The following is a 23023-nucleotide window of genomic DNA, read 5'->3' as shown; positions in this document are numbered from 1 at the left end:
TTTCGGGCCTGGAGTCCCAGCAGGCCACCCTTTACATATAACAGTAGTTTGGTTATATATTATAGACTTAGAGCGAGACCTTCTAAAAAGCGTTAAAATGTATTACCGGCACACAAAGCCTTAAATTAGAGTGTATAAATGAAGATTCGGCACACCACTGCTGAAAGGTTGCCGCCCCCTGGTTTAGTTATTACGTAGTCCTACCTTGAGTACAGGGACTGGATTAACTGACCTCTCAAGATCCCTTCCAGTCCTATACTTCTATGATTCTGTGCAGATACTTAGCTTATTGTTTTATAGGCTCCCTAAATCTCCTGTTTTGCCCCCCTTCATTGGAGGTTTCTACCCTCGACATCTAGAAATGTAAAAGTTGCATTTTCACTAGCAAATGAAATCGTGATAAGCATTTTTCTAAACTTTTATGTAAACCCACATTTTTGTGTCTCTGTCCATAGAATCGGTTGTGGAGGAAGAGCCGCTCAAGGCACGGCAACAACAGGTGCATTGGTACCGATATGAACAGGAATTTTGATGCAGGCTGGTGTGGTACAAGCAATTTTCTTTATATTTTATTACAGACATTTCAGTTTTAACCTTCAAAGTTCTTCATTTTGAAAATATTTTTATTTACCTCGTCATAGAGTTGTTTCTGATATAAAGATAATGTACCTTAGTAATTAACTTAATCAAAATGTTTATAAGAAGGTCAGGAGACCAGAGAACAATTCCCAGTTTTGCCACATACTTTCTGTGTGGTTATCAGCAAGACACTTAAGCTCTTTGTGCCTGTTTTCCCATCAGTAAAATGGGAATAAAGAAACTTCCCTACCGAGTGTTGTGAGGATAAATTCATTAAAGTTGTGAGATGCTAAGATACTATGGTGATGGGGACCATATAAGATTTAAAAGTAATATCAAACGTAAAATACTTAATCAATACAGAACTTGGAGAAATCAGGAAGTTTAATAGGAAATTTGTATGCTGTGAATATTAATTACAGCAGGGATTTATATATCACATTTAATTTTCAAAGCACTTAAACTGCTTAGCAACTCCAACATCATCTCTATTTTAAAAGTGTGGAAACAGGCACACTGAGGTTAGAGCAGTGGTGGGCAACCTGTGGCCCATACGCAGCCCATCAGGGTAATCCGCTGGCAGGCCACCAGACATTTTGTTTACATTGCATGGCCACCCGCAGCTCCCAGAGGCCGCGGTTCGCCGTTCCCAGCCAATGGGAGCTGCGGGAAGCAGTGGCCAGCACATGGCAAAAAAGGCACCTTTATATGCAACAGACCTACTTTCTGGGTGTACTGAGTCATATCAGATGACTTCAGTAACTAAAGTAAGTTTCTATTTTGTGGAGCCAATATAGCTATCAGAAAGCTACTGAATTCTATTCCTTCTTGGACATCCTCAGTAGAATTGCTTATTACATTTCAATAATATACACCTTAGCAAACCCATTGAAAGTAATGGGATTGTATAGGTGTAACTCACAACATAATCTTGCCTGCAGACTCTTCATTCTCGATGATGGTTGAGTCTTATAATTCTTTTTAAAATATTTTTTACTTAAACTGAACACATCTGACACAATCACCATGAAAAAATAAAGGTGGAACCCAACAATTTCAATTTATCAGAGGTATTTTTCAGAGTAGAATCACCCTTTAAGGGAAGGGCTTCATTTTCAGAGGTGTTGAGCAGGTACAACTACAACTGACTTCAGTTGGCATTATGGACCAGAACACACTAACTTAAAGCAGAACCAGATCCTGCTAGAACAAGATATGCAAAACCTGTCAACATATCTCCACTGCTACGATGATCAACACCCCCACAACACACCTATTAAGATCCATGGGTCCTACACATGCCTATCACAACATGTGATGTATCTCATCCAGTGCACTAAATGCCCGATAATAATTATATGAGTGAAACCCTCACACAGAAAAATGATAAAAGACATAAACACCATATTGCCTGTGTGTGAACACTTTTTTACAAAACAATCACTCTATATGTGACCTCTCAATCCTCATTCTCAAAGGAAATCTGCCCATCATCTTCAAAAGATGAGCCAGGGAGCTTAAATACATAATTTTGCTAGACATTAGAAATCATGGACTGACTAGAGACAACTAGATTTATGGTTTATTACAACAATCTACAACCTACTAACAATGCCTCCACCTCCGGCCCCCCCCCCCCCCCCCCGACCCCCCCGCCCTTTTCCCCCGTCCCTTCCTTTCCCTTCTCTGACTGGAGACGTGTTAATGGGCCACTTCTCCTTGAATGGTCCCTTGAAATATGTGTTAACTACTTACGCTAAACAATTTGTTCCACTTTGTATTTAGCTGTGAAACTCTGAGGTCTGTGCCGCTGTAGCGCTTAAGTGAAGATGCTCCTACACCGACAGGAGAGAGCTCTCCCATTGGTGTAGTTAATCCACCTCCCCGAGAGGGAGAAGATCGCCTGTTGACATAGCGTTGTCTACATGGGAGGTTAAGGTCAGTATAAGTACATCACTCAGGAGTATGGATTTTTCACACTTCTGAATGACGTAATTATACCTACATAAGTCTGTAGTGTAGATCTGCTGTGACCGTGGTGCCTGGAGGGGCTTCACTGAGAATGCTTATTCAGGGCAAACTGCAAAGAATAGGGCAGACAATCCCCAAAACTGGTGGTTTATTCTGTAATTAGATTTCACCAAACCACTAACCAAACAGCTATCTGGTTACCAAGAAGCCAAAATACAGTCCCCTTTAAGCAATCCAGCCTTTGGCTCCCACCCAGACAGCCAAGTCTAACATAGGGAGGACTACTAAAAACCTTATTCCCATTATATAAAGTTCTACCAATGCCAAGTGACTGTACACATTGCTCACCAGGTCAATGAATATTTCAGATCTCATCCAAATACACACTTATAGTCACTCCATATTAACTAAATCTAAGATTTATTAAGAAAAAGAAAAAAGAAAGAGAGTTGCTATGGTTAAAAGATCAGTCTACATAGAGATATGAATAAAGTTCTTAGGTGAGTTTCATAACAGAGATGGTGAGGCTGCTGATTTGTAAAAATCCTTCTGGAATCAATGTAAAAGGTTATAATCCAACAGGCAGTCCATGTGCAGAGTTTGTTCCAATTCTACCATTTCCCTTGGTAGCTTGTTCCAATGGTTAATCAACCTCACTGTTAAAATATTGTGCCTTATTTCCAATTTGAATTTATCTAGCTTCAGCTTTCAGCCATTGGTTCTTGTTATGTCCTTCTCTGCTAGATTAACGAATCCCTTGGTATCAATGTTTTCTCCCCACAAAGGAACTTATCCACTGTAATCAAGTCACCTCTCAAACTTCTTTTTGATCAGCTAAACATATTATGCTCTTTAGGTCTCTGAATGTAAAGCATTTTCTCCAGCCCTCAAATAATTTTTGTGGCCCTTTTCTGTATCCTCTACAATTTTTTTAACGTAAGGCAAGGTAGTGGAGAATCAGGCCCAGATGCTTAAACGGTGCAATAATGATACATGCAATAATGATGCATCCAAGATGTCCCAGTTTCTATGCTCATCTGTATAGCATCCTAATGCTTTATATTATCACTGCGCCATGAGACAATTCATTGTATATTATAAGAACTCAACAGGTGACATTGTATCCTCTATTTTATTACAGGTAAAGGTGCCTCTCATAATGATTGTCATGAAATATACTGTGGACCCTATCCTGAGTCTGAACCAGAAGTGAAAGCTGTGGCTAATTTTCTCCAAAAGCATAAAGATCACATTAAGGCATATATAACTATGCACTCTTACTCACAGATGGTACTGTTTCCATATTCCTACACTACGAATAGAAGTAAAGACCATGATGAACTGGTAAGTGTTACCACTTATTAAGTTTCATCTCTATCTCCCACTTTCATCACCTTGCAGGAATGGACATTTAATGAGAAGTGTGAATGACTGCCTTCAGTAGGCTTTGAGTCTGTTCAAGATTTGAGAAAATTGATTTTTCGATGGATAAGAGCATAAGGAAGCTGGTTGTTGGCACCACCACTATATGATTACAAGAAAGTATTCTAGTTTTGGAGGACACTGATAAGATGAAAGTGTTTATTCTGGATGGCTAAGGTAGCCTGACTTTCTGATATTTTCAAGGCATCGCTAAGGGAGCAAAGTAAAGGTAACTTGAGTACCTTAGTATGGCATTTCAGTACATTCAAGTACAGGTTTCTTGTAAGTTTTCCCCTATATCTGAACCTACTGAGTCTGTAACCTTTTTTTAACTCTATTGCTCTTGAATGGTGTGCATCCATAACACTGATAGGTGCCTGCAGCTTTACTGCACCTTAAGTAAATCTTTTTCTATGGGAAATAATGTTTAAATGGTCCTAATGGTCTGATGGAGAGAAGCCCTTTTTTACAGACCCTGAAGCAGAATACCTCTTTGATTCTGCAGGTCATGGAGTTGTCCGCTAGTCAGGGGTCCTGGGGCTAATGGTCTCCTAAGGCCTGTATAAAAGAAGTCCAAGTCCTGTGAAGTTCTGGAGATCCTCACGATCAGGGCTCCTCTCTCCTGCAGAGCCTAGGAGTTGTGTAGGATCAGCTCCCATTCTATTAATCAACAGGATAAACAGGGAAAGCTGGGAAGTGAAGAACACTGTTGTTCTTTTTCCTCCACTGGTTAGCCCCCAAGCCTTCAGGTTTATCTAGATTAGGAAAAGAGATCCAGGCTAGGTTGGAGTTAGCCAATATATGCAGACCAATTAGGCTAGTTGAGTTGCTGAAGAGCTTCCACAACCTCTCTGGGCAGTCTCATGACATTCTTTATGCCACAGCATCCCCGGCATGGGGTCAAGCAGCAGCAACAGGTGATGGGTATTTGGGATTGCTCCTTCATGTTGCCTCCAACCTTTCCATTCCCTCCCGTTCTTTCCCCACACATATCCAAGGTCTTTAAGGAAGATTTTGAAAATTAGCTGTTACTATCTCTTTAATGGAAGTTTTTTTTTCTTTTTTTTAAATTAATGGGCTTTGTACAGTGATAGAATAGGAACACAGACACTGTCATATTTGATCAGACCAGTCCCGTATGCTGTTTCTAGCAGTGACCAGTGCCAGCCTTCACAGGAAGGAGGAAACAATCCTGTAGCCGACATGAAATAACTTTCCCCCAGGGGAATAAATGTGTTAGTCTCTAAGGTGCCACAAGTACTCCTGTTCTTTTTCCCCAGGGTTATGTTTTTTTTACCAAGCCTCCTCAATTAGTGACCATCTTATGGCTTGAAAGTTGAGGGTTTATATCCCTTTTAAATTTATTTTTTTATCCTTGCTAATGTATTTGTGGAAGAAGATAAAGAAAATATAGATTTGTCACTTCTTTCCCTGTGAAGCAGAGATGTAACATCCTGTAAACTAATTACAGAATAGTTCATTCTAATCAGTTGTTCAAGAGTAGTGTATTATCAAATCCTTTTTTGTATGCTTCAACACTAACTTTAACTTAAAATATTTAACGGTTACTTAAACAATATTTGACAGGAAATGGAAAATACAGGATAGCTACACAGAATGGATTTGGTGATAAGTTTGCTGTCCAGTTGCAGCATAGATGCTATTTGTACCATGGACATAACCTAACCACGTCTAGTCACATCTTGTAAGCATTCTAAAGCCAACCACATATTCATATTAAAAACTGCAATGCAGCCAGTCTGGGGACAACCATGTTGTTGTAAACAGGTCCTCTTTATTGTACCCCTAGTGAATGGTTACAATGCCCTAACAGAGTCAGTGTGAAACACTTTTACTAAATTATAAAAGTTAATTAATATTTTATTGATTTCAGCTATCTGTGGCAAATAAAGTAGTTCATGCTATTAGAAAAACAACTCAGAAAATGTATGAGTCTGGCCCTGGTGCACAAACTATCTGTAAGTATCATTTTTAGTACTATACTCAGTATGACAGAGTATCCTCTCTACCACAAGGCAGTGTGTAAGACTGAGGCCAAGGTTGCAAATAATAATCTGTTTCCTTTTCTTTCTCCTACAGATTTAGCTCCTGGAGGTTCAGATGACTGGGCTTATGATCTTGGCATTAAGTATTCTTTTACCTTTGAACTTCGGGACAGAGGAACACATGGATTTTTGCTTCCTACAAATCTAATTAAACCCACTTGTATTGAAGCACTTATTGGTATCAAAACAATAGCTTTACATGTTATCAACAATATTTAATGTGCTATATTTTGTCATTTCATTGCTTTAACTGGTAATTTAGGTGACCTGATGGGCAGTGTCGTTCATTTAAGTCTGCTTTTTTTAGTTCACTCAAATAAAAGGAATTACTTACTGCTTTATTATAATTATTATTTGTTTAGGGGCAACAGGTAGGTGTTTCATTTACTACCTTTCACTTTGACATATATTAAATTGCTTCACATTTTGGCTTAAATGTAGCCATCTGTAGAATGAGAAGGATAGTGACAGATAAACTACAACTGTGCAAATGCAACCTCCCAAGCCCAATAATATTCAAACAAATACACGTTGTTCGTTTTAGTACCCCTTTAGTGTTTGCTTTCGGAGAACTTTTGAATAATCCAGTTCACTCACACCAACAATGGTGAAAAGCAACTTTTAAAACAAATTGTAATATTTGTACCTGAAGTGCTTGTGCAACCCACTGATGAACATGTTACAGGTACCTCCCTGTGCCAGATCCACAGAGGGTATGAATGTCTTACAACCCCAGCTAGAGAGCCCTGGCTCTGTAGCCATGATGTAGCCACTTAAGTTTTTAGCACTAGAAGTCCCTGGTTTAATCCCTCATGTTTCGGCCAAGATGGTGGCAGTCACCGTTGAGGTGCCTCGCCATGGAAGTGGGAACAACACTATATAACTGAGCTAACCTCTCACTATTATGCAACACAGCTCAAATGTCCAATATCCCCAATCAGTCCAGCATCTGAATAGACTGAAGAGATATGCCTACGGAAAGTCCAGTTGAAAAGGGGAAGTGGCAGTGTGCAGTCAGACATATTGACTGGACACCAAAAGTCTGCTTACCGCGGGGTGGGGGAGGTACCGTGTGATTAACCCTTGTCAGTCCCTGCTTAGCCAGGGCTGCCTCATACCTACAGGCAGGCACCTTGTCAGGCTGCAGCAGCTCCCGCCCCAGCCTCAGCACAAAGGGTGCCCAGCTGGTGGGGGAGAGAGGTGGAGATGATCCAGTGAGCAATAGGGAGAAGGGAGACAAAGGAGTGAGTGACAAGGGCGAGGCTTTAGGGAGAAGAGACAGAGGAGGGGCAAAGCCTGGGGGAACAGGTGGCAAAGGGGACAGAACCTCAAGGGAAAAAGCGGAGCAGGGGTGGAGCCTTGGGTGGAGGAGGTGGGTCAGGGTGAGGCCTTGGAGGTCCTGATACCAGCAAGTATAGGTTACCATATTTAAAAAATAAAAAAAGAGGACACTCCATGGGGCCCTGGTCCTGCCCCTTTCCCACCCCGGCCTCGCCCCAACTCCGCACCTTCCCCAAAGTCCCCGCCCTAACTCCGCTCCCTCCCCTGAGCGCCCCGCATTCCTAGGGTTACCATACGTCCTCTTTTTCCTGGACATGTCCGGCTTTTCGGCAGTCAACCCCCCGTCTGGGGGGAATTGCCAAAAAGCCGAACATGTCCGGGAAAATGGCGGCTCTGCTCCTCCCCGACTCTTCGACTCTGTTTAAGAGCCGGGCTGCCCGAGCGCTACTGGCTTCGGGCAGCCCCCGTGCCTCCAGACCCTGCGCCCCCAGCCGGGCACTTCCCCTCCCGGGCTCCGGCGGCGCAGGGTCCGGAGGCATGGGGGCTGCCCGAAGCCGGTAGCGCTTGGGCAGCCCGGCTCTTAAACAGAGCCGAAGAGTCGGGGAGGAGCAGAGCCGCCATTTTCCCGGACATGTTCGGCTTTTTGGCAATTCCCCCCAGACGGGGGGTTGAGTGCCGAAAAGCCGGACATGTCCAGGAAAAAGAGGACGTATGGTAACCCTAGACAAGCATGAAGGATTGGGGAGGCAGGCCAAGAGTTGATTGAAGTTGTCCATGCTGTTGTAGCAGAAGCTGTTGCAGCAGTAATTCAAAGGTTACAGGACACTCTACTGCAACATGTGGGGCAATGGAGTTAGCCATAGGGCTCAGGGGAGGTCCTGCTGTCTTGGGAGGGAGGTCCCAGTGTTACTGGGTTAGCAAGGCTACCTAGGAGGTCAGCAGCTTTTCACAAGTGTTGCAGGCTCACTTATAATTGTTTCAGAGGNGTCTCCTCCCCCTTCTCCTCCCCTGACCAGGCCCCTCCCCCTTCTTTTTCCCTGACTAGGCCCCACCCTCACCCATTTCAGGCCCGACGTCTCGTTGCCCTGCGCGGCCGGAAGTTGCGTTGCTACGCGCGGTCATGGCGGCAAGGCGGTTTCCGGTGAGCCAAGGCTCCTCCTCCCGACGGCGGCAGCGGCGGCGGCGCTGGGGCCGGCCGGTTGGTTGCGCTGCTTTCCCGGCAGCCCCTGTGCTTGGGCAGCGCCGTTCGGTTGCCGGAGCGGGCCGCGCTCCTTGTCTTCCTCCCCGTGTGGCTCCGCGCTCAGGTCCGGGAGGACGGACTCCCCCCTCGCCCCCTCCCACCCTCTCCGCCCCGGGCGGCGGCGGAGGAGGCGGCGGGGACCGGCCAGGCAGCGGAAGGAGCAGGTGAGTGTGGCGCCCCGGCGGGGAAACCGGGCCTGGGCGGCCGGGGGAGGGGCGGAGCGGGGAACAGGCCCTTCTCCCACCGCCGCGAGGAGCAGGCCGGCGGGGCCCCGCATCCCCGTGCGGGGGCGGGGGGGCTCGGTGCTGGCAGAGCCTCCCCACCCGCGCTGCCATCCTGCGCCCCGCGGCCCGGGCAGAGCGGCTGCAGAGGCCGGGGGTCACGGTGGGGCCGGCGGAGGAAGTGCTGGGCTGAGGGGCTGTGACTTGTGAGGGCAGCGCGGCCGAAGGGCGATGGTAGGTGACTCCCGGCGGGGAGGGAGTCGGAGAGTAGCTGGTCGGGGGTGCGGGTTGTACCAGACGATGGGGGAGGGGAGGATCGTGATGTAGGCGGGAGCGGATCGGCCCTAGGCTGTGGGGGTGTCTCTGCCCTGGCGTTGAGATGGGTATGGGGTGTGTGTGGGGCGGGGAGGTGTTGATTTGTGAGGAGAAGCAGGGGGAGAGCTGTGGTCAGGGCACCGATCAGCCAGCGAGTCTGCTACACTTGAATTGCCAGCTAGACCTGCCATCCTACCATGATTACCATCTTCTTTGGTTGATGTTTTACAGACGGGAACCCTGTTGTGGGCTTCTCATTGCCTCCCACACGCGTGATCTCTGTCCTTTGTGGGCATCAGGGTACTGGAGTCCCCGTCACGTCTGCTGATAGTAGTGAAATGTAATCAGCCTTTTTAGCTGAATTTGGGACTTGTCCGCCCTTGTAGCATAAATCCTGAACCTTGGTGCTTTTGCCTTTTCTTTAAAGACTCCGGTCATTGATGCCCATGCAGAACTTGTAGTTTAGGCCAGTGATTTTCAAATTTTTTTCCCTGTGACCCAGTTGAAGAAAATTGTTGAAGCCCGTGACCAAACATAATTATATCTTTTCACTAGAGTTTTCATAAAACCATAATATTGTAATACATTCCAGCTTAACACACTTTACGTAACTAACACTAGAACATTAGTCTTAGTAAGCTTATGGCAAGGAGTGTGGGAGATGGCCCAGGGTAGGGCAGAGGATGGTGTGTGGGGGTGAGGGTTGTGGGGTGGGACTGGGGATGAGAGGTTCAGGATGCAGTAGGGGGCTTAGGGCTGGGGCAGAGGGTTGGGATGCGGGGGGGGGTGAGGGCTCTGGGGTGGGGCTAGGGATGAGGAGTTCGGGGTGCAGGCAGGCTGCCCCAGGACTGGGGCCAGAGGACTCCCCCCAGCCCTCTCCCCACCGGCAGCAGCTAGCTCTGGGCAAGGAGCCTCTCTCTCTCTCTCCCTGCTGGCAGGCAGAACGAAGCTCTGGGGGAAGGGGCTCCTGTTTCCCCCTGCTGGCAGGCAGCATGGAGTTCCGGGGGAAGGGTCCCCCTCTCCCCAAGGGCAGAAGTGAGCTCCGGGGCTGGGAGAAAGGCCTGCAGCAGCCCTGCAAGCCCCAACTTGCGCCTCTCCCCAGTTCCTGCCCACCTCCTACCTCTCTTCTCTCCAGGTTCCTGCTGCATGGCAACGATCTTTATAATTTTAATCAGCAAGGCGACGCAGTGCCTGACATTCCGCGACCCAGTACTGGGTCGTGACCCATACTTTGAAAACACTGGTGTACGCTGATGACACAGATCCTCAAAGGCATTTAGGTGCCTGATTCCCATTGAAATCAACAGGAGTCGGGTGCTTACATATCTTTGAGGATATGAACCTGTGTGACTAGTATTATAGATTCTTCATTTTGTCCCCAGCATCACACCTAGGGATCTCTACTGGATCCTCACTAGACCTAGACCATTGCTTTTTTAGATTGGACTGCTTCAGGACGTTTTGAAGTCTAGTTTCTACTGTACAGTAGATTGTGTGCTACTGAATGGAACGTGATGGGAACTGGCTGGTTGCATTTAAAGACAAAGGGCTTGTCTTCACTACAGGGCTAAGTCGACCTAAGATGTTATGCTAGTAGCTGGAGTTGATGTAGCTTAGGTCAATTTACCATGGTGTCTTCACTGCGCTGCCTTGACGGGAGAGACTCTGGTCAATCTACCTTAATCTTCTTGGGGAGCTGGAATAACAGGGTTGACCGTTGATTTAGTGGGTTTTCACTAAATCGATCCCAGCAGCGTCAATCTCCCCGTAGTGAAGACCAGGCCTTAGTCTGGTAAAAGTTGTTTTGGGAAGTGGCTCCCTACCTTTTCAGAGAAAATGTGAAATACCATGCATATAAGACAGCAGCCGTAATTTTTTTTTGTTTGTTTACCTTTTTCTGTAATCTTCGGGACTGAATTGTTGCATTTTACCAAAAGCTGGCTAACCCCAATTCACAAATGTAAACATATTGCTGTCGATTACTTACCATTACTGGTTTATACATTTAAGATGATAAAGGTGTAGTTAACTTAAATAAGAAGACATGTTCATAGCAGAGGGTTGTAAAATGCCAGACACAAGTTTTCATTTGCAACTTGAAGACTGGTAATTTGGTTTTACTTTTATGTAGACATTACAGTTTTTGTATGTTATGCATCTGAAAATTGGCCATCTGAATATTAATATACAACATTTAACCTTTTTTTTAGCACTCTGTGTGGCAAAATGTGTCATTTATCTCTTAATGACATTAGTTTGCTATATTCCAGAATATTGTAGCATAATCAGTGTACAGTTAATTTTTTTTAACATTTTCAATTTTAAAAAAGACATATTTTCCAATGGGACATTATTTATAGCAGCGGTTCTCAAACTGTGGGTTGGGATCCCAAAGTGGGTCACAACCCCATTTTCATGAGGTTGCCAGATCTGGCTTAGACTTGCTGGGGGCCAGGGCCAAAGCCCAAGCCCAAGCGCTTCAGCCCTGGGTGGTGGGTCTAAGGTCACAGGCCCCCTACCTGGGGCTGAATCCTTTGCACTTCGGCTTTGCAGTGGGGCTTTGGCTTTGCCCCCTGCCCTGCCCCCTGAGTGGTGGGGCTTGGGTGGTCTCAGGCTTCGGTCCCCCCTCCTGCGGTGTAGTCTCCTTCAAGAGTGTAATAAAAAACAATGATTTAAAAAATAGATTTTTATTGAAATTTAATTTTTTATTTAAATACCATCTTATTATTTTTTTAAAAAAACTATTTAAAATTAAATGTGAAATTATGTCAATTTTTATTAAGGCCTACATTTATTATAATCTATTAAAATAAATTTAATATTAAGCAGTACATGTTTGCTATAGAAGAAAGTCAAACCACTGAACTGGTGGAAATCACTGACTAAGCACCGAGAACCAGAGTTTGTTGAAGTACTAGACCGGCTTTTGACAGCAGTAGTCTCTTCTGTAGGTGTAGAGAGAATGTTTTCTTCATTTTAGTTTATTCAACTAGTTCAGTTCAATGACTATCTTGTACGACATGGTGACCAGAAACAATCAGTTCAGTTCACTAACTACAGATAATACTTGCTTTGTTTAATAAATCAGTTTTAAATGCAAAACATGTTTTGATAAACTTTTTTCTTACATACCTTGTACCTGTAAGGTAATTTATTAAACTAATTAAAAAAAATCAGAATGCTCTTTCTACATTTAATTGAATTTGTTTTCATCCAAATAGTTTGACACAATTCATAAGTTTAAAAAAAAAATCATCTAGTAAACAAGAAATGCATTATTCACCATTTTCTAACATCATAAAAGGTAAAAAATAAGATTCCAAATAAACGGAAGTTAAACTATATACAGTAAAAACTATGTTATCCGGCACTTTGCCAGCTTGAAAGCTCTAGAAACTGGCATTTTGGGAGGGGGTGTGGGGCTGTATCTCTGGGAAGGAGTTTGGGTGGAGGAGGGTCTTGGGGCAGGGAGTTGGGGCGTGGGGGAAATTTTGGGGTGCGGATCTGGGCGGTGTTCACCTTGGGCCCCTCCCTGCAAGTGGTGACATGTCCCTGCTGCCGCTGCCCCCACAATCGGTCTTACCTGGGAGCAAGCTCCGCAGCTTCCATTGGCCGGGCACTGCGGCCAAGGGGAGCTGCGGGGGCGGCGCCTGCAGGCAGAGGCAGCGTGCAGAGCCGCCTGGCCACCCCTCAACCTACAGCAACAGGGACATGTCGCTGCTTGCGGGGAGCTGCCCTAGGTGAGCACCGGCTGAATCTGGCGCCCCGTACCATGCCTCAACCTCCTATCCTGAGCCCCCTCCTGCATCCAAACTCCCTCTCTTAGTTAACCGGAATTTTTGACTTACCAGCACTCCCCAGGCCTTTAACATGCTGGATAACAAAACTTTTACTGTAACAGCTTAAATAAGTGTGCATAGATAAAGTGTATCCTTCTGGAAGCACCAAATTTTGTGTAAAGGCTGTATTTACTTGGAGATCAACATATTTTAATGGTTACCAGCTAATGAGACTCAACCTTTCTTTAGGAAAATAATTAAAAAGTACAAATGCAAAACAACATTAAAATCAATTATTTAAATTACGGTTTCTTGCTTTTTGATTTAAATCACTTTGATTTAAATCATTCCACCTGTTACACATTATCATTAACAGAAGTATCAAGGAAAATATTACCCCAACATCATTATTTGTATTGTTGTGGGGCCTGGGAGCCACAGTCATGGATCAGGACCCCCAAAAAAAACAGAACAAAAAGACAGTCCTTGCTTCAGAGAGCTTACGCTCCACCTATAAGAAAGAGACAACAAATGGATACAGATGCATTATTGGGGGAGTACATGTTAATTCATTTGCAATATAGTAATACAATGAATTCTGTTCACTAAATGTTATCTGTCATGCATTTGAAAAAGCTTCATTAATAATAAGCCACCTTTTGTACTGCAGAGTGGTATAGAAATATCTACAAGAGAATAAGGTATAATAGTGTTGATAGTGTATTCTTATTTTTTTATAGTACCGCCTTTGGATATTATATACATGTAAGTGGGGAAAAAAGCAGTTTAAATAATACAATGAACCCTGTAAATTGATTAAGTATTATAAAATTGATTTCCCTGTCCCATTTTCATTATTTTTTTTCTGTGATATTCATTAATAGTGGTGAGATGTCATGGAAGTTGAAAACTTCTAAATATTCCTAAATGTATTTAGTTTCTAAGTTATGTCACTGAAATAAAGAATTAACAATTATTCCTTCTAATTACATTAATTTAAAAAAGATATTTCCCAATTTTGTGCATTTAATGTATTTATTGACCGAGTTGGTAACTGTTGAGCGCTTACGGCTCTATCCTCACTGAGGCTCAATTAACATTTGCTGAACAAGTTGAAAGAGGAGGCACAGAAGCAGACCAAATGGGATTAGGAGTCTGAACTGCATTGGTGATCATTGTAGGACTGATTTTTTTGGACTGTGGTCAAGCAAGAATAAGAGCACTTCTTAGAGAAACCTAGGAAGAATTAAAGTAATTTGCTGAATTTTATGGGGACATTACATTTCAGTTGCTCTTGGCTATCTGTTAAATTGTTGGCCGAGAGAGTCAGAAATAAAACTTCCCCCTTAAAATTTTGGAATCCTTCTCTCCCTCTGCCTACACAAGAGTGCATATGGAGTGAGGCAAAGGGAATGTTCCTACTCTTGCCACAACATAGTCAAAAAACAATTTCCTTCACTACTTGCATATAAAATATCAACTGTATTTTATGCTTTTAATTTCCGTGGTTGCTGAAGAATAAAAAAAATAGTGATTGTGCATTCAAATAAATGCATTCTGCTTAATTTCATAAATGTGTGTTCCAGTGTATTTAGTTCTCAGATATACTTGTCTCTGTCTAGATAAGCATGCCTGGGCCCTGATCCTGCAACTGGCTCCAAATGCATGGATCCCCATGGAAGTCAGTGGGCCTTTACTGTAGGTCAAGGATCTGACCATTCAGATCTGTTTACAGGGGATTGAGACTCTTATGTGCACTTTGATGGTCCTTGAAAGCAACATGCTGTGCGCTCATAGCATGCTGTTTTCGCTTGGAATGTTTTGTCTCACCAATTTTTTTTTTCAGTTAGCAAAGTACATGATTCTCATTGACAGCTGGATATGTGCCAAAATTTAAAAATGGAATCAATCTTACATTATCTGAACACATGCATACAAAACTCCATTTAAAAAAAAAAAAAACTTGAAGTGTGAAAACACTTTTTCCATGTTCAGAAAACTCAAATGGCTGAATGGAATTTAACTAAAAATTCTTTTTGGTTCAAAAGAGTATGAAGAAATTACAGTCCAAAGTGTAATTTTTTGTGAAGGTTACTCATAAGCACAGTATTCTTATCACAATACTATAAAAGATCTATCCTTTTAAAATTGACAATCGTCTTAACTTTTCTGTGGTAGTGAATTCCAAAAGTCTACTAGTTGTTGAGTGAAGAGTAAATTAAAAATAACCAGTTCTGTTTGTTGCCTTTGTTTTTTTGAAAATAAAGGGGCATTCTTGTTATAAGGCAAGATGAATGGGAACTCCTTATCAGTGTGTTCCTATTCCATATATCATTATATATTTTACTCACCTTTCATGTGTTCACCCTCTCCCCTTCCCATGCCGTCTTTAGTACTGTTCTAAACTTTTCTGTTTCAGATGTCTCTTTTAAGCCTGTGAAAGTGAATGCAGTATTTGATGTGTGGTCTTACTGTTAATATATACAATGCCTTTTTAATATATTCTGTATTCTCTTGCCCCCCCAATCCAAGGATCTAATTGCATGGTACCTTAAATTAGAGTGAACAAAACCTGGATAAACTGTAGGGAACAACCTTGAACTGGAAGGGAGCTGGGCTAGTCTAGACTTGATGTTTTACTCTCTAACTTGGACAGTTTATCTTTAGACTTTTTAACCATTGCTGCACATTGAGCTATCCACAATGACTCCTAATTATTTTTCTCAGAAGACTGGGCTAATTTGAACTCATCGTCTATATACAAATTGAAATAATTTATCCCGTTGTGCATTACATTGCATTTATTTACATTTCATTTGCTGTTATATTGCTCAGTCTTCTAGCTTCAATAGAACTTTCTGGAGTTCCTCAATATTCTCCACAGTTTTTACTAACCTAAATAACTTCTTGTTACTGGCAAGATTTACTATTTTGCTGTCTTACTTCACACTTCAGATCATTAATAAATGTTAACCATTGTTTCTAATCTCTGGTACATCCTACAATTAACTTCTCTCACAGCATGTAGCAACGTTGCACATATAATAAAAACGTGGTAATGTGAACATTGATTATCTGAAAGAATGTTATGTCCCAAACAAAGATTTGAATAAATAGTCAGGGGACTGGGAAAGCCTCTTGCAGAGCCCTAAGTATCTCCTGTAGTTTATAGAAGAGTTAAAGAGCTTAAGGACTTCAGTGTATAGTTTTCTACAGAGAGAACATTGTGCTGAAGTCAAAGCTCAGGGAAAGAGCCAACATTCAGATAACAAAGTCTCAGTGTAGTGAAGAAATCAAAAGACATTGTCAAAGGTGCCAGATCTAAAATGTAGGTTACATCAGTGGCATTTTTTCCTTATGTAATGCATTTTTCTTAACTGGTTGTGGATTGTTTTTGCACAAACTGGTTTGCCCAAGCTGATTTTTTCTGTATAAATTGATGTCGCTTAAACAAATGGAGAATCTTTTTGGACTCAGTTCTCCTTTCTTTGTAGCCTGTTTCTCCTGCCTCATATCCTCCTCTCCCCTTATAGCTTCCCTCCTTGCTCCCAGGTAAGACAGATTATGGCTAGGAAGATTTGTCAAGCATAAGGTGTATCTGTTTGCAAAATTTATTCAGTTCTTTTAGTGATCAGAAGGATTTCAGAAGTACATCAGCATTCTTTCTTTAAAGCATAGCAGTTGCAAACAGCCATACAATTACTAGTCATGCTTATTGTGCATGCTGGTTTAAGTAGGGGAGGGGAGAGGAGGGGATGACTGCCAATAAGTTCTCATAAACAGTGAGGGGAGCAATGGGAGTTCCTTAGAAAAGTACGTTGCCAAACTCTGAGCCCTCTTTACCAGTCAAACCCCATCTCTGGAAAGAGTGGTTAAATACCATTCAAAGTGCTCTTTACACTTGAAAAAAGAAGAACAGGAGTACTTGTGGCACCTTAGCCTCTCAGAGTTGGTAAGACAACTCCCACCTGTTTATGCTCTCTGTATGTGTGTATATATATCTCCTCATTATATGTTCCATTCTATATGCATCCGAAGAAGTGGGCTGTAGTCCACGAAAGCTTATGCTCTAATAAATTTGTTAGTCTCTAAGGTGCCACAAGTACTCCTGTTCTTCTTTTTGCGGATACAGACTAACACGGCTGTTACTCTGAAACTTTACACTTGAAATCACTGAGGTAATGGCCAAACACATGTGCCCAAAGAAAGCAGCTGTTCTGTATGTTTGCTGCCTGAATGAGCAGAACAGCATCTGATGTTCTCCCAAAGGGGGATGTTGGGGAATCCAAAGCAGGTCCATAAAATAAAATTAAAAACTTTCATTGTTGATGTTCAGTTGACTAGTTTATACCAATTTTATTAGTACTCAAAGGCATCTTTTTAGTCAGGTACATTCCATTTATTTATGATTCTCCTATTCCTTTATTCGTCACCTGTCCTGTAATTTATAGCATAATATATTCTTTTTACTTGTGAATTCAGTGACAATAGCTCCAAACTAAAGGATTTTACAGTTTTGCTTTTTTTTTTGGTTGAAGTAGTACAAAATGTCAAAAATTAGAAGGAAGGTCACAGTGGAAAATACCAAGACCATATCCGATAGCACATCCCGAAGACCCAGTGTGTTTGAAAGGCTTGGACCCAGCACTGGAAGTACTGCAGAGGTGAGTTGTAAAAGTGTTCTTCTCTTCCTTCCCACCCCAGCATCTTCTCTTCCAGGACATAAGTAGTGGGTAGAGTTGTTCATGAGTACTGACTGAATATTCAGTCATTAGTGATGTTAGTAAAGGTAAAGAGAACACATTCACACATAGATGTTCAAGATATTAATCTTTAGATTTTCAAATTACTTGTGGTGTTCCAGCTTCTAGTGAGGAGCGGTAACAATGTACATTTACTAATATTTTTATAAACCTAAATTTTTTATCTGGCAGACTTAATGCTCATTGTTGGTTTTTAATGAAGTAAATTACTGGTGGATGGAAATCTCAGATAAATGGGAGTAAATGTGGACTCATTTGTTTGTTCTGCCACACTCACACCAATGGTATTTCCAGAAATGAGTGTGAAATTCACCTAGTAATGTCTGTCTCTTAGACACAGTGCCGTAACTGGCTGAAGACTGGCAACTGCCTCTATGGGAACACATGTAGATTCGTACATGGCCCTTCACCACGAGGTAAAGGCTATAGCAGCAGTTATAGAAGGTAAATCAAGAACTCACTTTGAATTGTTCACATGCTGTAGGAAAATAACTTTTTCAAGTATGTCTTCTGTAAAAATTTTAAATGCTGTGGTGTGCCTAATGGTATGTTTTATCAATAACCTTATTGGATTGTGAAGCTGCTGAAAACAAATAACTTGGCAAGATGCAGTGGGTTTTCCCTGGATTTTCTTGTGTGTGTAACTTTAAAAAAGAATTAATAAAGTGCTCTGGATGCAGATTAACTTCTTTTGCACAATAGTGTTTTAACCTGCCTTGAAATCGGACATGCAAGTACTTTAATAAATGGATTTTTGTGTAGTGTGTCACTGCAACTTCTGTCTGCCTCTCTATCCTCTACTAAAATGCTGTTTTGCAACTGTTTAAGGCAATACTCTCAAAATCACAGCCCATATCCCTTTGCCTTCACCAGTAACAGTATTTTTGTTGGTGTGTGAGGTCGCTATTCTTTTTCTCCGGTTGTGAAGAAACATGCTAGGACAGTGGCTCTCAACCTTTCCAGACTACTGTGCCTCTTTCAGGATCTAATTTGTCTCGCATACCTCCCAAGTTTCACCTCATTCAAAAACTACTTAGCTTACAAAATCAGACAAAAAAATACGAAAGTGTCACAGCCCACTATTACTGAAAAATTGTTTGCTTATTTATTTTTACCATATAATTATATATAAAATAAATCAATTGGAATGTAAGTCTCGTACTTACATTTCAGTGTATAGTGTATGAGAGCAATATAAACAAGTCATCTGTATGAAATTTTAGTTTGTACTGACTTCACTAGTGCTTTTTATGTAGCCTGTTGTAAAACTAAGCAAATATCTAGATGAGTTGATGTACCCCTGGTTGAGAACCACTGTGCTAGGATAGGAAAATGTGGTTTCATGACTACCTCTACAGACAAATGTCCAGCAGAGATTGAAAAAATGTGCCTATGTTGTTAAGTAAAATCAATGCACTTTATAATGTCTTATAATATACCCAGTGCTATCTTTCAAAAAGTGCACTGTGTAGTAGCATGAGTCCATGCTACCTAACCAGAACTGTATTCAGTAAGTCTGTATCATTCTTTCTGAAGGGAAAAATGATTTAATAATTTTCACTTCAGCACCTTTCATACAAAGATGTTACAAACATTAATAATGCTTCACAATGCCCCTTTGAGGTAGAAACTAGCCCCACTTTATAGATGCATAAACTGAGGCACAGAAGTTAAGTGACTTGTTGAAGGTCAAACAGGATGTCTGGCATGGATATTATGGTTCTATTCCTGGCTGTTTCCCATTTCTGTGCCTTAATCTTAAAACCATCTTAACTTTCATTGCTTATAAAACTGTAGCAACTGGGATACAAAATACAGGTTATCTTTAACCTTTTTTCTCAGTATGCAAGGGAACTTACTGTAATGTTATGTGCTAAATTCTCCAAAGAGCAAAGGAAGAGAAGTGCTTTACATGTAAATGATTCTAAACTTACCTTTATGTGCTGAATGTCACTTTCCCTTGCTACAGTATTTGGAGTATTGAGTGTATAGCCCTTCTTACTTACTCTTTTTTTTAGCTGTTTACTTTTAATGGCTAGCAGTTTTTTTTTTTTTTTTTTTAATTTTTTGCTTCTTATGAAGGCATGAAGTTATCACTGGTATTCAGGAATAATGGTTTACATCTTTTTTTATATTAACTTTTTTCTCCTATAAGTTATATGAAAGTCAAATTGTATAGCTTGCTGCTTACTGACTGTGAACTTTGGATAAGTGAGCGACCAGAGTATTTGGAAGCTTGCTTTAACTCCTCTATAGGTCTTAGCAAGGCATAAAAGAGTCTGTTCTACACTAAGGAATGTTGTCATCTTCTGTACCATTTTGTATCAGGGAACGTCTGTCAGACACTGTTCCAAGAACCCGTACAGTTATACTGTCTCCAAGTAAGTCTTGTAAATGCTTCCGTCTGCACTATTTCAGCTCAGACATTGTCAGTGCTACGGTATCTGGGAAGCCCAGATGTTATGGTTGCACTGGGTCAGCTGATCCTCTCAGCGTAGTCCCATGACTGTCTTGCAAGCAACTTTGGTAGCAGAAAACATTGCCACCTGTCCCTGCCCCTGCAATTCCAGGCCTGCCCAAAAGAAGCCACAGTGGTACTTAATATATCTATCCTGACCATTACACACTTCACAGTTCAGGCCATCCTCCTACGGTAGGAAAACAAGACACTTCTTAGCTTCTTCAAACTTCAGAAATGTTAACATAAAACTTTATTTGAACTTTAACATTCCCTGTTCTCTTCCCATGGGTCTTGGTCTGTTCGTGACAAGCACAATATAAAATAGATCATCAGACAGACACATCGACACACATACTGCGTTCCTCTTGAGAAAATTAAGAATTTAATAACAACCCAATAAATTACTATATGTTCATTACTGAGGGACAAGGATGGCATCACAGTAGACAGCTGGCTGAGCCCTATCTCTGAGACATCGATAATCCCAAAGTGAATCCTAATTCTTTACTTACCTGCTAATGGTACCTCAGTAGTCAGTTGTTTGGCACTCCTTATGTACTACCTGATGTCTGGTACACCTTCTTGAGGGCTCATTTCATGAGGTGGGGCATGAGGTACAAGATGACTGGCTGGACTTCATTATTTTGCCTAGAGAGATGTCTTTCCCCTGTATCCTGGATTGTTACAGAGGAATCCAGGCACATAGCGTCATCAGCAGGTGTAGGGAGATCTGGTTGCCTTCTGCAATATTGTTGTCATAGAATTGTTTGAAGGCACAGCTCACGCTCATCGCAAACTATGCACGCTGTACAAAACCACTCGAAACAATTGTTGTAACAAAGCACTGATGAAACCAAATACAGCATAAGGTTAACAGGTACAAATATGTGTATGATGTATTGAGAGGCACAACTAATAAGAGAGAGATGAACTGAAAACTGACACAATCTTAATTACGGTCTCGCGACCACTCAAGCATAGTATGTGCACATAGAATATACACTATGTATAAATGTACATTATGGATGTCTGTGTGTAGTTTATATATAAAATCAAACTGCTTGCATTATTGGATAGGTGCCACAATGGTGCCCAAAACAATTGGAAGGACTGTTGCGAGTGGACACATGCACTGGTTTATGCAGCTTGGTTTGTGTAGTATGAACATGTTGAACTGCTGCAGGAAGTAATGGTGCTAAAAGTGCTTAGCTGCAACATGAAACCTTGATATGGTGAAATTCTCTAGTGTAGACACAGTTAAAATATGGACCATCTGTGTATCTTATGTAAAAGTCCCTGGAGAAAATACAGGCTTACTGAAGGGTATTTTGTTAGGAATTTCTGTTTAAAATTGTTACTGGAGACAGCTGTAGAGTCCTTTGTATACTATAACATGCACACTTAATTGGAATCACCTGTGGAACTAAAACCTTACATTTAGTGTTTATAATGCAGGAATTTCTGTCTTGTGTACTATATAGAAAACTTAAGACCTTTTAAAGGAGCAAACATTATTTAAAAGAAACAACTTCCGGTGCACCAGATGAAACAGCTGCAGAAAATTTACTAGAAAATTCCAATCAGTTCGTGGGTGTGTGTGGTTTTTTTTTTTTTCCCCCTGTGCCCTAAACCAAAGTACCCAAACCAGCCAATGCCTCCTAAGCAACCACCTGCTAAGGAGTAAACCTATTAACTTAGTTTCACCAAATTACTTATTTCTACTGTCTTTATGTTGTTTTATTATTTGCAGGAGGAAAGGGTTCACCTTTATTTCACCTCCGTGTTTATCTCCCAAAGCAATAAAAGATGACAGCCTCACAAGGCTTTTTTCTGCTTCTAATTTCCTGATGGCCTTCCTCATCTTAAAGTAGTTTTGAATAATGCCTAAATAAATTGAGCTGTTGTTGGTTTCCAGCTTTTTCCAACTTAGAAATGTGTATTGAGAGTGGTGGGTTTGGTGGGTTTCTCCATTTATCCTGAAACTTAAGGAGAAAGCCTTATGCATTCTAGTAGCATCAGATTCTTTCTGTTGGCAGGTACATGAGTTGCATTCTCACTAGGTTCTGTTGCTTCTCTGATTTGTCCACAGAGGGTATTATGAGAACAATGCTTCAACCAGTGGCGTTGGGGCAAAATATGTCATCTTTAGATTATATATGTAATCTCTCTGCCATGTAAATGAAATTTGGTCAATTCCACAAGTCCTGCTCCTTCATGTAGCAAGTTTGGGATTTTTGATGGAACTGATTTTTAAATAAAATAGACACAAAGAACATTAAAGAAATACCCCTTTTTGTAATGCTGAAAGCTGTTTGTGGAGGGAACAAGTAGCATATTCAGCATCTTTGAAAAAATATTGATACAGCTCAAAGGAATGTTTTTTAGAGGATTAAAACTTACTTTTAAAAATGAGCAATAATTTACTTAAAACTATAAATTTAAAATATGGTGCAAGTATGCATGCTAGGAAGGTGACTTTTAATTATATTTATGTGCAGGGTATTTTGTTGATTAGTACTGCTGGGAAAGAGCAGATTGAAAACCCCCTGTTACGGTTGAACCTTTCCTCTGACTTGAAAATGACGTGTGTGTACAATTTTGCTGCACGTTAAATATATTTAAAAGCAGGAGGAGGATAAATAGGAGTCACTGTCCTTTTTATTGGATCTCTTTAAGATTACCTTATGGCCATGTTTAACATTTTAATGATGGAAATATTGCAGAAGAGGAAATTGAAACATAAATAACAAGGCTTCAAACAAGCAATTTTTAAAAATAGAAGCAAATTTTATTTTTTTTCTTAAATAGCTGCATGTACAGGAAATAGGCCTATTCTATAATGGGGAAACAACCCAACAAAAAATATAGAAATCTATCATTCCTAATGACAACACAAATCCCTCTAGGAAAAAAACAAATGCCCTG

The 23023-nt window shown here is 41.5% G+C and overlaps 2 protein-coding genes across 11 annotated transcripts in view; both read left to right on the top strand.

Moving 5' to 3' along the window:
• Positions 1-6379, top strand: part of CPB2 (carboxypeptidase B2) — a 31248-nt gene extending 24869 nt beyond the window's left edge. For both annotated transcript variants that reach the window (XM_034758476.1, XM_034758475.1), the window contains 4 exons: positions 456-546; positions 3692-3894; positions 5867-5951; positions 6073-6379. In XM_034758476.1, coding sequence (XP_034614367.1) covers positions 456-546; positions 3692-3894; positions 5867-5951; positions 6073-6257 — 564 coding nt within the window. In that variant the 3' untranslated portion in view covers positions 6258-6379. The remainder of the gene's footprint in view (positions 1-455; positions 547-3691; positions 3895-5866; positions 5952-6072) is intronic.
• A 2045-nt stretch (positions 6380-8424) lies between these two features.
• ZC3H13 (zinc finger CCCH-type containing 13) overlaps positions 8425-23023 on the top strand; it is a 57973-nt gene continuing 43374 nt past the window's right edge. For 2 of the 9 annotated variants that reach the window (XM_034758471.1, XM_034758469.1), the window contains exons 1-3: positions 8586-8723; positions 17413-17538; positions 17972-18081. In XM_034758471.1, coding sequence (XP_034614362.1) covers positions 17422-17538; positions 17972-18081 — 227 coding nt within the window. In that variant the 5' untranslated portion in view covers positions 8586-8723; positions 17413-17421. Of the gene's footprint in view, positions 8724-17412; positions 17539-17971; positions 18082-23023 lie in introns of those variants that run through there. The other 7 variants (XM_034758468.1, XM_034758465.1, XM_034758470.1 and 4 more) reach the window with 6 other exon arrangements.

This window comes from Trachemys scripta, chromosome 1 (genome assembly GCF_013100865.1).
Source record: "Trachemys scripta elegans isolate TJP31775 chromosome 1, CAS_Tse_1.0, whole genome shotgun sequence".
NCBI lineage: Eukaryota > Metazoa > Chordata > Testudines > Emydidae > Trachemys > Trachemys scripta.
Note: the sequence above shows the minus strand (reverse complement) of the source record. Positions and strands in the feature narration are given on the sequence as shown.